Consider the following 17,749-nt stretch of genomic DNA (forward strand, 5'->3'; position numbering starts at 1 on the left):
ATCCTCCCAATACCCCTATGTGTTAGGTTAAATCCACTTTACTCATTGTTATAAACCCAGTTTACCTTGTTGCACTCACTGTTCTGAACCTAACCCTTATTAGACCCATTTTACACACGAGGAAACTGAGGTTCGGTAACATACCAGTGTTACCCGGCCGGTAAGAGTGGGATTCAGATTCACTCTGGCTGCAGAGGTTGTGTTCTTCATCTTTAGTTTTCATGGCAACTCTGTGTTGAGGTCACGTGTTAGCTGCTGTTTTTAGGTGCCGTCCGGTCGATCCCAACTCATAGAGACCCCACGTGACACAGCAGAACTGGCTCACAAGGTTTCCCGGTTGTGGTCTTTACCAAAACCAAACTCACTGCCATTGAGTCAATTTCAATCCCCACAGGGTTTCCAAGGCTGTCAGTCTTTATGGAAGCAGACTGCCTCATCTTTCTTCACAGCGCACTGGGGGATTTGAACCATTGACGTTTTGGTTAGCAGCCAAATGCCTTAACCATCAGACCACCAGAGCTCCTTTACGAAGGCAGGTCTTTCTTCCACAAAGCTGCTGAGTGGGTTCGAACCACCAACCTTTTGGTTAGCGGCCGAGAGATTAACTGTTGCACCACCAGGGCTCTTAACCCTGCCTGGAGGAAATTGGTGCCACCCTTTTCCAGGCTGTGAGGCTCAGTTAGCCTCCAGGTGACCCAGGTGGTGAGTGCAAGGTTGGGTTTCATACCCAGCGCTCTGGCTTCTAGCCATGCTCCTTCCTAAGCAATAAGAGGCCAAGGTGCAGGGCAGGGGTGCAGGGTAGGGGTGCACACAGCAAACCCTACAAACCCCCAAGAGTTGGCAGGTGCTGTACAGTTTGCAAAGCATATTTGCGCCCACCGGCTTTTCTTTATTCTGCCCTCAGAGCCAGCCAACTCATCTGCGTAGCTTGGTGGACCCTGCAGGTTCTGGCCTGGCCTACCTCTCTTGTCTCTCTCTATCTGCTCCCCTTCATGACCTTGGGGCTTCAGCCCCATCAGGCCACCGGCTCTTTCTTGTCACATGCCACAGGTTCCACCTCTACACGTTTGCCTATTTCCTCAGCTTGGAATATTCCTGCTTCCATTTCACTTTGTACAAATACTCCCCACCCTTCAGAATCTAGTTGAAATCCTACCTCTAACATGAAGCCTCCCCTGACTGCCCCAGCTGGAAGGGGAAGAGGGTGGCAGGGGAGAAGGAATCTGTGGAGTGTTCTGTGGCAGGCACGTTACCTAACTTTACAACAACCCAAGTTTATGTTTCTTCCATAGGCAGAAACAGAGGAGAGGTGACTTGCCCAAGGTCACAGGATGAGAACGAGGTTTTCGGACTCCTCACTCAGTGCTCACCAACCCCGGCAGACCTTTCCCTCCTTGTTCACTTCCGCACTCATTGCTGGGGGTGATGAGCTGGCTCGCTCCCTCCCAGCCCGAGCCGCAGCCGCTGACCCCTCTCCAGGGCCTGCTTTTGTTTCTGCCACGTGCTTGCTGAGTCGGGGCTTTGCCTCCCCAACGAGGGGGGCCCTCTCCCTGCTCAGACTATAAGAGTTGGCCGCAGCTGGCCCAGGTCTGGCATGTTCTCTGGGCCCAGCTCGGTAAGTTCCAGACTTGGGGAAGCGGGGATCAGGAGCTGACCTGGTAGGCAGGGCAGCCCAGGTCCCCAACCCTGGGAATATCCTGTGTCACCCTGAATGCCATCTTCACCCTAACCAAGGACGGGTCTACTCATCCAGACCCTCACCTGCCTTGTTGTTGGCAGGTGCCACTGGGTCAGTTTTGACTCAGAGCGAGTCCCGTGTGACAGAGTAGAACTGTCCTATAAGGATTCCTTGGCTGTAAGCTCTACAGGAGCAAGTTATCAGGTCCGTTCTCCCTCAGAGCCTCTGGGTGGGTTCAAATTGCTGACCTTTTCGTTAGCAGCCAAGTGCCTAACCATTTCACCATCAGGGCTCCTATCCTCATTGAAAAGCAAATCTACTCTCATAGTCCTGTTGGCTAGGTTTGCCTCATTTAGAATAGGGACCGTCTCTGGAAGAGGTACTTGCCAGGTGATGCATTCACCAGCCGACGGGTACAGAACAGTCTAGACAGCAGATCAAATAGGACTGTAGGACGTAGAGTGAACAGAACCCAGATTGGGGGAGGGGGTTGGAGATGGCTACAGGAAGGACGAAGAGGGCATGGGACGGAAGAAAGAGGAACAGGCTGAAGCCACACTTTGTCCCTAGCCCAGTCACAGCTGGGCCTCATCTGGACCCCAACTCAGTCTAAATCAGCCTTTGGCGTCAAAGAGGAGAGCAGCGTCAGGGCAGAAGATGATTATGTTCCTCTCCTGTTTAGGAAAACTCTTGTGGCACAGTGCCTAAGGCCTAAGGTCTGCTAACCTGAAGGTTGGTGGTTCAAATCCACCAGCTACTCTTCGGAAGGAAGATGGGGGCAATCCACTTCTGTAAAGAAACAGACGCCAATGGGCGTCGCTGTGAATCATAATTGACTGTGTAGCAGTGAGTTTGTTTTTTTCTTCCTGTTTAGGAAGGGACCACCATGACACTGCCGTGCACCAAGCTGGGGGGACACTGGAAGGTAGGAAGAGCCTTGGGCTGGGGAAGTGGGGGGAAGCAGGGTGGGGGGCAGGCTTCAAACCGGATTCAGAGAGCCCCTTCCCCATGTTCACTGACGTCCTAGGTCACTTCTAGGAGATAGGGTTTTTGATCTGCCCGGTTCACAGAGGGTACAACTGAGGCTCAGAGAGGGCGAGCAACTTGCCCAAGGTCACTGCCAGGGGCAGAGAGAGAATTCAAAATAAAATTTGAAGTTGGGTCTTCTGGTTCTAAAACATTAACCATTATCCTCTCTGGCCACCAGCACTGCCTCCAGTTCAGTTGACTCCGTCTGATCCGACGCCATGTGTGTTAGTGCAAAACTGTGCTCCGTAGGATTTTCAGTGGCTGATTGGTTAGAAGGAGATGGCCAGGCCTTACTTACAAGGTGCCACTGGGTGGACTTGAACCATCAACCCTTCAGTTTGCAGTGGAGCACACCAACCATTGATGCCACACAGGGATTACTCTCTGGGAGAGAGAAAAAAACTGGCAGCCCAGCGGTTGCACACAGTTCTGGGGAATGATTTCTTTGGCCTCCTTTGTGTTTTAAAAAACTTAAAAAATATATTTGTTGAAATTCTGAATTCAGTGGCTGTCCTGAGAATTGGAAGCTCTAGTCCACACTCCTGCGTGGTGACAGTTGTTGACAGTGAACAGTGGCCACCCGTTTATGTGGGACCTGTGATCTCCAGCTCCTCCTAGGCCCCACCTACCTTACCTGCCTGGCTGCTGGAGTCATCTGAGTGTACTGTCCCTGCTTCGTCACCTCCTTTACCTTGGAGATGGAGTCCCTGGGTGGCCCGAACAATGAAGCCCATGCCACTCACTTAAAGGTTGGCAGCTCAAATTCACCCTGAGGAAGAAAGGCCTGGAGATCTACTTTCAAAAAATTGTTGTTGTTGTTGTTATGTGCCATCGAGTCAAAATTAGCAACAGAAAATCTAGGGAGCACAGTTCAATGCTTGACACGCACAGGGTTACCATAAGTCAGAGTTTTCTGCCCTGCTCCTCCACCCTGAGTCCTGGAGGGAGCCCCCAACCCCTCACCCCCACAGGGCTCTGACGCAGGTCCCTGTGTTCTTTCCTCTCCGCCTTAGATGGTGGTGTGGGACGAGGAGGGCTTCCAGGGCCGGCGGCACGAGTTCACGGCCGAATGCCCCAGAGTGCTGGAGCTTGGCTTTGAGACAGTGCGATCCTTGAAAGTGCTGAGTGGAGCGTAAGTCCAGAGGGACCTGTGTTGGGGTGTGATGGGTGCAAGGAAGGTCCTGGAGTGGGGGGCTGGATTTTTTAGATGTTTTATCTTGCTAGGCTCCAACTATTCCCTTGCGCTTCCTTTGGGCGTGAGGTAATGAAAGTCTGTAGGGCTGCCATATAAGGTTGTACAGGTTGTACACTGCCCAACTATTGCTAGATGCTGACTCATAGTGACCCTGTGTATAACAGAACAAAACACTGCTGGGTCCTGCACATCCTCGCAATCATTGCTGCATTTGAGCCCATTGTTGCAGCCACTGAGCCAATCTATCTCACTGAGGGTCCTCCTCTTTTTTGCTCACCCTCTACCAAGCGCGGTGTCCTTCTCCAGGGACTGGTCCCTCCTGATAACATATACAGAACACATAAGATTACATCTCATCATCCTCACTTCTAAGGAGCATTCTGGCTGTAATTCTTCCAAAACAGATTTGTTTGTTCTGGCAGTCCACAGTGTAGTCAATATTCTTCACCAACCCCATGATTCAAATATATCAGTTCTTCTTTGGTCTTCCAGGAGCTCTGGTAGCATAGTGCCTAAGACACTTGACTGCTAACCGTAAGGCTGGCGGTTCAAACCCACCAGCCACTCCTCAGAAGGAAGGTTGGGCAATCTACTTCCGTAGTGATACTGCTTCGGCAACCCAAGGAGGGGTCGCTATGAGTTAGGTCTGACTCGATGACACTTAACAACAACAACTTCCATCTTCCTTACTCATTGTCTGGCTTTTGCATGCATACGAGGTGATTGAAAATGCTATGGTTTAATCCTGAAAGTGACATCTTTGCTTTTAACACTTTACAAAGGTCTTTTGAAACAGATTTGCCTAGTGCAAAATGATGTGATTTCCTGACTGCTGCTTCCATGGGTGATGCTTTTGATTGTGGATCCAAAGGAAATGAAATCCTTGACAACTTCCATCTTTTCTGTTTATCCTGATGCTGCTTAGTGGTTAAGTTGTGAAGACTTCTGTTTTCTTTATGTTGAGGTGTAATCCGTACTGAAGGCTGTAGACTCTGATCTTCATCAGTAAGTACTTCAAGTCCTCTTCGTTTTCAGCAAGCAAGGTTGTGTCATCTTGTATCGTAGGCTGTTAATGAGTCTTCCTTAATCCTGGTGCCACGCTCTTCATAGAGTCCAGCTTCCTGGAGTAATTTGTTCAACACAAAACTGTAGGGGGAGCCATTTACATGTACCCTGCCCACCAGATGCAGCAGTGTAGGGTCCCAAATGCCTTCATTTGCATAAATCAAAAGCCAACATCATCCATCAAAAGTAGAAATAAATCATGCTAATGATTTTTGTCTGAATCATTGCCTGCTTGAGGCTCTGAGCAGAGACCTGCTCTCTCGTGGTTGGTTGGTTACTTTTTAAAGAGCTTAATGAAATTTGCTACTTAGTACTTGTAACCTTGGGCACCGCTGAAGGTCAGTTTCTGTATCTTTACAAGTATAAAGCACTCATTTCATGGGATCCAATGTAAAGTTATGTATGTAAATTAGCTTGTTGTCAAAGGACCTCTGGTGGCATAGTGCCTAAGGCATTTGACTGGTAACCAGAAGGCTGGCGGTTCAAACCCACCAGCCACTCCTTGGAAGGAAGATTGGGCATCTACTTCCATAGAGATCCGCCTCAGAAACCCAAGGAGGGGTCGCTGAGTCCGATCTGACTCCATGGCAGCAGTGTGGTTTTGGTTGTATACAATGTAACCAGTTGCTGTAGTGACTCCATGTGGGTCAGAGTGGTCTTTTCAATGGCTAATATTTTAGAAGTAGATTGCCAGGCCTTTCTTCCAAGGGATCTCTGGGTAGACTTGAACCCCCAGCCTTTTTTTTTTTTTTTCTCTTTTTAAAATTTTTATTGTGGTTTGGGTAAAAGTTACTGAGCAAATTCATTTCCCATATAGCAGTTCATACACATTTTCTCTCATGACATTGACTGCAATTTCTCACAATGTAACAGCTCCCATCCCACCTCCTCCCCATAGTTACTTCTTCCCTGTGTCCTTCCCTCCCATGCACTCCTGTCCCCCCAGCCATCTCCCTGTGCAAACACAGCCCTTCTGTTCTCCCATGTTTGATCTCTCCAAGGAGTGTATCTACCTGGTATAAATGTTGAGCCCGTATGTTGGTCTTTTACAAGTAAGTCAATTCCAGACCTGAAGGGCATCTAGGGGCCATGGTCTTAGGGGTTTCCCAGGCTCTATCAGCCCAGCAAACCTGGTCTCTATTTTTTTTATGATTTTGAGTTTTGCTCCACATTGTTAAAGCCCCCACATTTTGCTAGCAGCTGATCTTGATAACCGTTTGCACCATTAGCTTAGGCAAAATGAAAAGGTTTTCACACACACACACACACACACAGACACAAATAAAGAGCTCAGTGCCATGAAGAGTGGTGTTAGTTGTTGTTGGCTGCCACTGAGTTGGCTCTGGATTGATGACGACCCCACGTGTGGAAGAAACGAAACGCTGCTGGTCCTGCTTTGTCCTCATTTTTGGTTGTGAGAGGGGTGTTGTTATTGTTAATTGCCGCTGAGCCAGACTCATGGCGACCCCATGTGCGATGGGATTGGACCAGTGTGGCCCATAGCATTGTCAGTGGCTGATATTTTGGAAGTAGTTCACCAGGCCTTTCTTCCTGGTCTGTCTTAATCTGGAAGCATCACTGAAGCCTTCTCAGTATCACAGTGACGTGAGAGCCTCCACTGGCTGACAGGGAGTGGCTGTGCATGCAGTGTGTTGGCTGGGAACTGAACCGGGGTCTCCCACATGGAAGGCGAGAACTCTCCCAGCGGACCACCAACTGACACACAGCCATTCTAGACCAGCACATTCAACAGGACTTCCTGTAGTGATGGGAAAGTTCTCTGTCTGCGTGGCTCAAGTCAGAGCCACCGACCACATGTGACTGTTGAGGACTTGCGATGTCACGGCATTGTGATTTACAGGTTGTGCTCGACTTATAACCTATTTGAGTTACAGCCACCACACTTAGAACTGTCGCTTCTGGTTTTTCTTGTATGTTTTATCGTACATACCAGATGCAATATCACAGCACAGAATTTGTTAATGTCACCTCTCTCAGATGCTGATTCGCACATGCTCAAAGATTACATTTATAAAGATACTAATATTAAAGAGCAATAATAATGAAAACTGGAAAAAAACAAGACAGGATTCAACTTATGTTAGAACCAACTTGCAATGGAGTCAGAACGGAACCCTGTTGTAATTTGGGGACTACCTGTATTTCATTTTAACTAGTTTAAATGTAAGTTTGGGAGCCCTGGTAGCATAGTGCCTAAGGCACTTGACTGCTAACCAGAGGCTGGAGGTTCAAACCCACCAGCTACTCCTCTGAAGGAAGATGGGGCAATCTACTTCCGTAGTGATACTGCCTTGGAAACCCAAGGAGGGGTCACTATGAGTTGGGTTTGACTTGACGGTACATAACAACAAAAACAACAACACATGTAATTTAATTATCTACATGTGTCTGGTGGCTACTATGTTGGATAGTGTGGTTCTAGAAGGATTGAAAGGAGAACAATGTCCTCCCTATGTGACTCGAGTCATGGAATGAATGCTCCGCCTGTGAGTGAGCAATATTAACACACCTTACTCTACGGGAACTGCTCTTTTAGCTTCTGTGTTGTACAAATAGGGACATGGGGCTCAGAGGAGGACAGTGATCTGTCCAGAGGTATGTCAAGCAGGCCGGTAAGGAGAGAAGCCCGGATGGATGCAGACAGTGTATTCCTGACATAGGCAGGAATACAACCTTCAACTTCCCTCATTGCACAGGACAGCACCAACACTAAAGGGTGAACAGATGACAGGCAACAGGTGCAAGGGGGACAGGAAGGACACTGCTGCTGGGAGCCTCTTCTCTGCAACAGCTAAGTGATTTCATTGCCAGCTGCTGGAGCCCACAGGGTGGCCAGGTGGGAAGGACTTGTATCTCATGCAAACCACAGCGGTAGATAAAGAATGGACTCATGGAACCCTCTCTAGAGATAGGGAGGCAGGTGAGAAACTGCCTGTTTTCTGATATTCAGGGAGGTGACAAGGAGTGCCCCCAAGGCTTTGGTCATATACGCCTCAGTGACCTGTATGGACGTGTGCAAGGTCGTCAGGAGACCAGCAGGGGGCAGCTCCTGAATCTGCAGGACACAAGCAAGTTGGTGGGCCTCTGGGTCTAGAGCAGGCTTTCTGAACCTGGGGAGATTTTCTCCTTATCTCAACTGTTGATGTCTGGGCTGAAGACTTCCTTGTGTTAGGGGCCATGCTGTGCATTGTAGGACACTGAGCAGCCTCCCTGATTTTAACCCTCAACATGCCAGTTGTATCTGCCCCCCCATTCGTGACAACCAAAAATGTCTCCAAAACAAACCAAAACCAAAAAACAGTTGCCGCTGAGACAGTTCTGACTCCTGTGTTCTCTCCCCACGTGTGTCAGAGCGGAACTGTGCTCCGTGGGGTTTCCAATTGATCTTTCAGGAAGAGATCACCGGGCCCTTCTTCCACCCAGGTGTTTCTGGGTGGACTCAAACCTGGAACCTTTTGGTTAGTAGGTGAGTGCGTTAACCATTTACACCATCCAAGGCTCAAAGAAACAGTCCCCAGACACTGTTGAATGTCTCTTGCGGGCAAATTCCACCCTGGATGAAAATATTGCTCTAACTCAGGTAAGGCTCTCTCACCTAAGCGCCCCCCTGCCCCATCCTCTGTCCGCAGGTGGGTGGGCTTTGAGCATCCTGGCTATCAAGGGCAGCAATACGTGCTGGAGCGGGGCGACTACCCATGCTGGGACGCCTGGAGCGGCAACACGGCCTACCCCTCCATGAGGCTCACCTCCTTCCGGCCCGTGGCCTGCACGGTGAGTCCTGCCCCTGCCTGGTCTCGGGGAGATATTGAGCCTCCCTCCTGGCTTCCAGCCCCCGGTGGGGGCTTGGGAATCAGATGACCCGGGGTTTACACACTGATGTCACCTCTTCAAGCTGTGAGACTTGGGTGGTGCCTCCCCTCTCTGAGCTTCAGTTTTGCCATCATGCAATTGGATCATGGTGCCTGTCTACTGGTACCAGTTGCCATCACTCAGCTTTGACTGACAGAATTTTCAATGGCTAATTTTTCAGACATAGGTTGCCAGACCTTTCTTTGGGAACACTTCTGAGTAGACTAAAACCTGCCAAGTTTTTGTTAGTAGTAGCTGAGTGTATTAACTAGTCGTACCACCCAGGGACTCCAGTATCTGTATTATAGGGGAAAAAATGTAAAGCACCTGACCACAGTCGGCCACAAACACTGTCCACAGCAGCTCTGGATATGATATGTGCCCGTACGTGCTTTGCACCCTTCTTTGCGTGAGTCAGGGATCCTCGGAGAAGCTGGGGCCAGTGATGGCAAAGTAAGGCGAGGTGGAAGCACCTGACTTCTTGCTCCTGATTCATAACCAAACCTACGGCCATTGAGTCGAGTCCGACTCACAGTGACTCCCACTGGGTTTCCAAGGCTGTAAATCTTTACAGAAGCAGACTGCCTCACCTCTCTTCCACGGAGCGGCTGGTGTGTTTGAACCATGGACCTTCTGGTTAGCAGCCAAATACCTTAACCACTGCACCACCAGGGCTCCTTGATTCGTAACCAGTGCCCCTGATTTTATCGTGTAGTTGCTACCTATGGAATATGGGTGGTGTGGGCACTCTTGTTCCCATCTTCAAACCTAAACCCATTGCTGTTGAATTGATTCCGACTCTGGGTGACACCATGAGTTACAGAGCAGAACTTCTCCATAGGGTTTCCTTAGCTGTAATCTTTATGAAAGCGGATCACCCAGGCCTTTCTTTCACAGTGTCATTGGGTAGGTTCAAACCACCAGCCTTTCAGTGAGTGCAAATTGCTTGTGCCATACATGAGTCGGAAGCAACTTGATGGCAATGGGTTTGTTTCTTTTTATCCCCAATTTACAGATGAAAAAATTGAGGCTGAGAAAGTTTTTTTCTTTTTTTACTTAAAAAACAATTGTTATTGATTAAAAACCACACAAGGTATACATATTTATTGTCCAATATTTAGGGGAAGAGACTGATACAACAGAATAAGAAAACAAAAGTCACTTATACTTACACCATTTTTAATAGTGCTGTGGATTTCTTTCTGGTCTACCTGCTATCCACAGGAAAACATTATATATGTATATGCATATAAACTCAAAAACCCAAACTCACTGCCATCAAGTCGGATCTGACTCATAGTGACCCCTCATTGGGCTTCTCAGGTGGTATCTCTATGGAAGCAGATTGCCCAACCTTCCTGCAGAGGAGTGGCTGGTAGATTTGAACCACCAGCCTTCTGGTTACCAGTCAAATGCCTTAGGCACTATACCACCAGAGCTCCTGTACATATGTGTGTGTGTGTGTGATGTTAAAAAAATGGAATCATAATGAACTGGTTTTCCTAACTAGGCAAGTATTTCACAGTCGTCCCCCTAGATGATTAACTCTCATCTGCAATGTCATTTTTCATAGCTCTCTAGTATTCCATTATGTGAATAAGCTCATCTGCTAATCTATTCCCCCAATTGCTCAGACATTGTGCTAAATACAGGGACCCATGGAGGAATGTGAGAGGTATAATCCCTGACCTTACACCATTTACAATTCAGCAGAAAATAAATTCCTGAATTCATTCAATCTTCAATGCAACCCCGAAAAGTAGGTGTGGTTAGTTCTGTTTTATAGATATGGAAACAAACCCCCAAAAACAAACCCATTGCTGTCAAGTAGATTCCGACTCATAGTGACCCTATATGAGATATGGAAACAGAGGCCTGGAAATACCAAGTGATGTGTCTAAGTTCAGTTTGCCAGTAAATGGCAGAGATAAGATTTGAACCCAGGTCTCTGCACCCATCCTCTTAACCATGGTGAAATTTCACCACCTGGTTCCCTACTGTTGGACATGTAGGTTGATTCCAGGTTTAGTTCTGCTGTGTGTTGGTGTTTTCCTCTGTCACCCGGGCTGAGGATGAGCATCCTTTACAGCTAATTTGTTCCATGGTTCTTTCCTTTGCGTTAATTTCTGGTAGGGGGCTTACTGGACAAAGGATATATCCTGTCTGAGGTTTCTGGCACCTGTTGCCTTCTTGCCCTCCCAAAAAGTGTGCAAGGAGGGGCTGATTTGGGAGAGAAGGGCATGGGTGTGGGGGCCAGCAGATGCTCTTGAGTTTGGAACTGGGAGTCTGGGGGTCTGAACCTGTTTCCTGTGCCCACAGAACCACCGTGACTCGAGGCTGACCATATTTGAGCAAGAGAACTTCCTGGGCAGGAAAGGGGAGCTGAATGATGACTATTCCTCCCTCCAGGCCATGGGCTGGGATGGCAAGGAAGTGGGTTCCTTCCAAGTTCACTCTGGGGCGTAAGTGACTCCAAGGCTCTGCCTGGCAGGGGGAAGGGAGGATGCTGGGGTGGGTAGGGGTACTTCCTGTGAAAACCCTGTGCTGGGGGCTGGGGGCTGATGCCCACATTCCAGAGAGGGATGTGGTGGCACAGGGAGGTATTGGCCAGAATCTGGGGAACTTTAAGTGACTGAAACACAAATCAAACTAGCGTAAGCCAAAAGGAGATGTATTGTTCCACGTAATGGTTTCAGGCACAGCTGGATCCAGATGCTACAGCAGATATCTGCATTTCTCCCCCTCTTGTTCTACCTCCCTTTTTGTAGCTACATTCTCAGGCGTTCTCTTGACATGTCAGGTCAATGGCCACAGCTTCATCCTTACACTAAAGCCCCAAGGAAAGTGAGTGCCTCTTTCTCCTCTATGAGTCTATCAAGGCTTCCAGGGAAGGCTCTCATTGGCCTTCTCTCACATGGTCAGCTCTGAATCAATCACCACACCCAGAAGAATAGGATACTCTGGTTGGCTAGGCCTGGTCACATGCTCATTGTAGAAATCAGTCCCACTTCCCCCCATTGGCTGAGAGGTGAGATGGAAGGCCTATCATCAAAAGCTCAGATGTGATCTTGGCAACTTGCTCAAAGCCCAAACCTGGTAAGTATCTGAGTCCAGCCTCATGTCCAAGACCAACTGACCCTTCTCACGCTTTTCACTCAGGAGGGGGCAGGTGAAGGCTGAAGTCTGAGATCCTTGCTTACTGAAGCCATTAAAGCTGTCTTCTAAGTTGTTCTCTGGCTTCTTCTAGGCAGGAGCTGAGGGGGTGGCAGGTTTTTTGTTGTTCTTGTTTTGTGGTAACTTTTCTCAAGAGCCACCAGGAAATCATTGTCTTTCTGAGTAGGATGTCTCCTTTGTGGCATTGGAGACACTTCCTTCTTTTCCAGAAGAGGAAACAGAGGCTCAGAAAACAAGACCCCAGTCCTTGCCCCATCCTGAACAGTGGGAGGGGGTCTTAATGTCCCAGTGTTGCTGTAGCAAAAATATCACACGTGGATGACTTTCAAGAACAGCAATTTATGGTCTCAGAGTTCTGAGCCAACAGTCTAGGTCAAGGTCTCGGTCATGTGGGCTCTTTCCTTGCTGGTAGCCCTGGTGGTCCGTGGTCCCTTGGCTTACAGATGATCCCCACCTGACATCTGTGTTCCCCCATTTGTGCCTCTCTCTGTGTCTAACCTGCTCATTTGATAACTCAGGAATGATTAGTTTTAGCACCCACCCCCACATCAGTAGGACCTCATCAACATAACAAAGAAACTCCTGTTTCTAAACTGGATCACATCTACAGGTAGAGGGGTTAGGATCCCAATGTGAATTTTGCTGGGACACAATTTGCTCCGTAACAGGGGAGTCAAAGAATAATACCCCTTTCCTGGGAAGTCTTTCTGGATAAGGGAGGAAGTGGAAGGAATTAGACTTCCCATTCATTCGTCTATTCGTTCATTCACCAAATATTTATCGAGCCCCTCCTCTATGCCAAGCATTGTGCTAGGCACTGGGGATAATAGTGAAGACACACATATCCCTATTCCCAGGGAGCTTACCTCCTGGTAGGGGAGGCTGACGTGTTACACATAATTCGACAATTCTGTAATTGAGTGAGGCTTACGGAGGAAGAACACAGTATACTGAAAGATGGTACGATAAGGGACTGTGGTCTATTTTGGGGAACAGAGAAGGGTTTCCTGATGAAATGATGATTGAGCTAAAACCTGAAAGACAAATAGGCCTTGGCCAGACAAAGAGTGACTGGAACAGTGTTCCTGGTAGAAGGAACAGCATGATCAAAGACCCAGTGGTAGGAAGAGAATGATAATTCCGGGCACTGAAAAAAAAAAAAAAAAAAAGCCAGAATAGCTGGAATGTGTCTGCAGCATGGACTCATTTGCCCCTCCCTGTCTTCATCACTGTGCTGGTGCCTCTCTCGGGTAACAGTCTGTCTCTTCCCTCCTCCAGCTGGGTTTGCTCCCAGTTTCCTGGCTACCGAGGTTTTCAGTACGTGCTGGAGTGCGATCACCACTCGGGACACTACAAGCATTTCCGGGAGTGGGGCTCTCACGCCCAGACCTTCCAGGTGCAGAGTATCCGCAGGATCCAGCAGTGAGCAGGGGGCCTGGCACTGAGGAGTGCGCCGGGGCTTGTCTGAGTGGCGGGGCTGGGGAGGTGGCGATACGTTCTCTCATCTTGCCTCCCCACGTAACCCATGTAAAGCCAGCACCCATGTGGGACACTCCTACAAGTAATAAAAAAGAAGGTCCAGTGTTGACTTGTGTTTTTCAATTTCATTAATCTTTTCCAAGAACCAATTGTCAGCTTTGTTACCTTCTCTATCATTTGTTTTATTTCACTGATTTTTGCTTTTATTTGTATTATTTCCTTCTTTATCTTTACCTCAAGTTCACTTAGTTCTTCCTGTTCAAGTTTTTTTTTCTTAAATTTTTATTGTGACTTGCGTGAAAGTTTACAGAGCAAATTCATTTTCCATATAGCAGTTCACATATACTTTGTCTCATGACATTTTTTACAATTTCCCACAATGCAACAGCTCCCTTCCCACTTCCTCCCCATAGTTACCTCTTCCCTGTGTCCTTCCCTCCCATGCACTCCTGCCCCCGAGCTGTATCCCTGTGCATACACAGCTCTTCTATTCTCCCACAATTGATCTCTCCAAGGAGTGTATCAACCTAATGTAAATGTTCAACTCCTATGCCTGTCTTTTGTTTGGCTGGAAGCCACAGAATTGAGTTCAGTTCCAGATCTGAAGGGCAGTTAGGGTCCATAGTCTCAGGGGTTCTATCAGGCTCTATCAGACCAGCAAACCTGGTCCCCCCCCTTTTTTAATGATTTTGAGTTTTGTTCCATGTTGTTCTCCCACTCTGTCTAGGATCTCCTACATAGATCCCCCTCCAAGTCGTTGACAGTGGTAGTTGGGCACCACGTAGTTCTCATAGTCTTCTAGGCTGAGGATGGTATGTTATACCAGTCGCTTGGACTAATTGGACTAATTTTTTCCATGTGTCTTTGGTTTTCTTCATTCTTCTTTGCTCTGGGTGAGGAGAGACCTATCATTGCATCTAGATAGCGACTTACAAGCTTTTAAGATCCCAGTTGCTACTTGCCAAAGTAGGATGTGGAATTATAGTATTTATGCCAATTAAGCTTGATGTTCCCTGTGACTATGGTCCCAAGCCCACAGGTCCAACTATTTGCTCCCTCTAGGTAGCTGGCTGTGGCCAAGAAGTGACTACAAACTTGTCCCTTGTCAGCTCTGCTATACACCTGGGAATTCAGATCATACAAATATACTTATAGCACCATTGTCTGCTAACCTTATATATGGTCTTGGGTACACTCCTCGCTCCATAGACATACTTAATAGTTCAGCCTGTCCACCCATCTATCCACCCATATATCAATGTTTTCCTTCACTGACAACACAGAACCCTATGTTCATCTTTGTTGTCTGTACCTCCCATGCACCTCTCTATGTCTTCCTCTTCCTCAGTGCCACCATGTTGATCACTCACATTTGGTACATTGCCCTTCTCTTCACCCAAATCAATACTTATCTCACCTATCTAACAGTGTTCCCTCCCCTCCCTTCCCACCTCTGGTAACCAACAAAGAAAATTTCCTTCCATAAATAAACCTTTCCTTGACTTTTTACAATAACAGACTAATACAGTATTTGTCCTTCTGTGATTGACTTATTTCACTCAGCATAATGTCCTCCAAGTTCATCCATGTTATGTGGTGTTTTGCCGATTCTATGTTATTCTTTAGTGTTGCATAGTATTCCATTGTATATGTGTATGTACTATAGTTTGGTTATCCATTCTTCTGTTGATGGGCCACTAGGTTGTTTCCATCTTTTTGCTGTTCAAACTTTTCAAGGTAGAATCTTGGGTCATTGACTTTAGGCCTTCCTTCTTTTTTAACACAGGCATCGAAAGCTATGCACTTTCCTCCAAGTGTTGCTTTAGCTGCTTATCACCAATTTTGTTTTGTATTTGTGTTTTTCACGGTTTCATTATTATTAATAATGTATTTTCATTACCATCCAGTCTGACCGTTTCTAATTTCCCTTTAAAAATATGAAAAAAAAAAAAAAGAAAAATTCACCGCCATGGAGTCTATTCTGACTCATAATGACCCCCTTGGGTTCCTGAGGCTGTAAATCTTTATGGAAGTACATTGCCCCATCTTCCTTCCACAGAGTGGCTGGTGGGTTTGAACCACTGGCTTTCTGGTTGGCAGCCAAATGCCTTCTTCGTTACGTCACCAGAGTTTCTTTGATTTAAAAATATGTTATCTAAATTCCAAACATTTTGAGATTTTCTAGATCTTTTATTGTCATCAATTTGTTAGTGATTTCATTGTCAGAGAGTCCAATCATCTGAAATTAATTGGGATTTATCTTATGGCCCAGCATATGGTCTTTCCTCGATAGCCTTGGGTATGCACTTCAGAATACTCTGTGTTCTGCAGTTGTTGGCTATCGTGTTCTACAAATGTCAGGCCAAGGTGGTTGACAGTGCCAGTTAGATTTTCCTATAGTCTTACAGCTTTTTTAAAGATTAGTTGCTATCAATTACTAAGGAAGAGCTGCCAAAATCGCCTGCTATGATTTAGATTTTCTCCCTTTAGTTCTGCCCATTTTTGCTTCCAGATTTTATTTTTCTTCAAGAATTTTGATGCTCTGTTGTGAGGTACACATATATTTATAGTTGTTGTAATTTCCTGGTCAGTTGCTTCTTAGAGAAACTTCTCACACTCCTTTTCTCTCTTCCCGATTTTCTCACACACGCTGTCCTGGAGTTTCTCATTCAGCACCCTCCACCCTCTAAAGAAAGCCCGTAAAACAGAACAATACACTCCCATCTCACTTCCAGGCTGAGCAGTGGTGGGATCTCTCTCTCTGTATGTGATATAAAATGATATAATACATATAAGTGCATATACACTCTTCCTCTCCCTCTCCCTCTCCCCCTCCCACTCTCCTGCTCCTTTATTCTCTAGATCGTGTTGATAGTCCTTATAACCCCTTGGTTCCTTTTCCAGCTTCTCTTGGCCCAAGTCCCAGTGCCCAATTAGTCTGACAGGGACAGGAAGGGGTGGGGATCTGAGCAGCCTTCTGGAAAATATACCATTATCTGTCTCAGGAATGAGGGGAAATGTTTGGGAACATTTGTGCTTTAATCATTGTTAACCCCTCCTTGTATCATCCCATTCATTCAGCAGATAACTTGCCTGGGACCTACTATGCGCCAGGTCCTGGGAAAGTCAATGCTAAACGAGAAGCATAATGCACTTGCCCTCACCTGGTTTGGTAGAGGAACACAGACAAGGATACCAAGGGGATAGGAGCTGTGATGGGCGAGCACAGAGGGCTGTAGGGGTGGGACACAGGAGGCTGGGCCTTGAGACGGCTGGGGAGAGACAGCATCTTATGAGTGCTTCTCTCAACTCAGACTTCTCTAACTTACATCCTTGAACATCCAATCACCTACTTGACACATGGATCTCTAATGTTGGTGTTAGGTTCATCAAGTTTATTGCAATCATAGCGACCCTGTGTGATGGAGTGGAATTGCCTCATAGGGTTCCCTAGGCTACACTCTTTAAGGGAGCACATCACCAAGTCTTTCTCCTGTGGAGCTGCTGGATGGGTTTGAACCTCCAAGTTTTCAGTTAACAGCCAAGCACTTCGCCATCACACCACCAGGGCTGATTGGGTGCCTAACACACATCTCAAATGGAACCCATCCCAAACCAAAGCCACTTTTCCCCAGTTGTTCTAGCCAAAACTTTGGGAGACTCTACAACTCTTCCATGTCTCTCCCACCCCACAATCCGATCCATCAGCACATCCTGCTGGCTCTGCTTTGAAAATGTATCCCAGAATCCGACCACTTCCTGTTATCATCCCCACTGCTACCACCATGGTCCAAGCCGCCATCTTCTGTCTTCTCCTCACTAGGCTCCGTGCTGCCACCTTCTCTCCTAAACAATCTGTTCAGCAGTCAGCAGGGCGGTCTTTTTCAAAGGAAGATCATGTCACTTACCTGTTCAAAACTCCCCGGCTCTTCATCCCAGTCTGAGAAAAACCAATGACCTCATCTTGCAAGATCCTCCATCAGCTGCAGCCCCACACGGCCTCTCTGACCTCATGGCCTTTACTGGCTGGTCTTTGGGTGATGAAAATGATTTGCCTCCAGATGCTAACTGAAAGGTTGGCAGTTCGAACCCACGAGCAGAGCTGTGGTGGAAAGCCCTGATGATCAGCTTCTGTAAAGATGACAGCCATTGAAACCTATGGGACCTGGTTCTACTCTGTAACACTGGGTTGTTAGGAGTTGGAAATTATTTGACAGCAATGGGGTATGTTCTTGTTACAGAGTTCTGGCTCTGGCTGT

At 47.3% G+C, this 17,749-nt stretch overlaps 1 protein-coding gene across 1 annotated transcript; it reads left to right on the top strand.

Moving 5' to 3' along the window:
• Positions 1-1,594: 1,594 nt before the first annotated feature.
• Positions 1,595-13,437, top strand: CRYBA4 (crystallin beta A4). The gene is made up of 6 exons (XM_007947944.2): positions 1,595-1,615; positions 2,553-2,603; positions 3,721-3,839; positions 8,618-8,759; positions 11,157-11,299; positions 13,290-13,437. The coding sequence occupies exons 1-6, from the start codon at positions 1,595-1,597 to the stop codon at positions 13,435-13,437; spliced, it is 624 nt and encodes a 207-aa protein (XP_007946135.1).
• Positions 13,438-17,749: the final 4,312 nt, after the last annotated feature.

The sequence above is a fragment of the Orycteropus afer genome, unplaced genomic scaffold (assembly GCF_000298275.1).
Source record: "Orycteropus afer afer isolate SDZICR_OR568_19922 unplaced genomic scaffold, OryAfe1.0 scaffold00197, whole genome shotgun sequence".
Taxonomy (NCBI): domain Eukaryota; kingdom Metazoa; phylum Chordata; class Mammalia; order Tubulidentata; family Orycteropodidae; genus Orycteropus; species Orycteropus afer.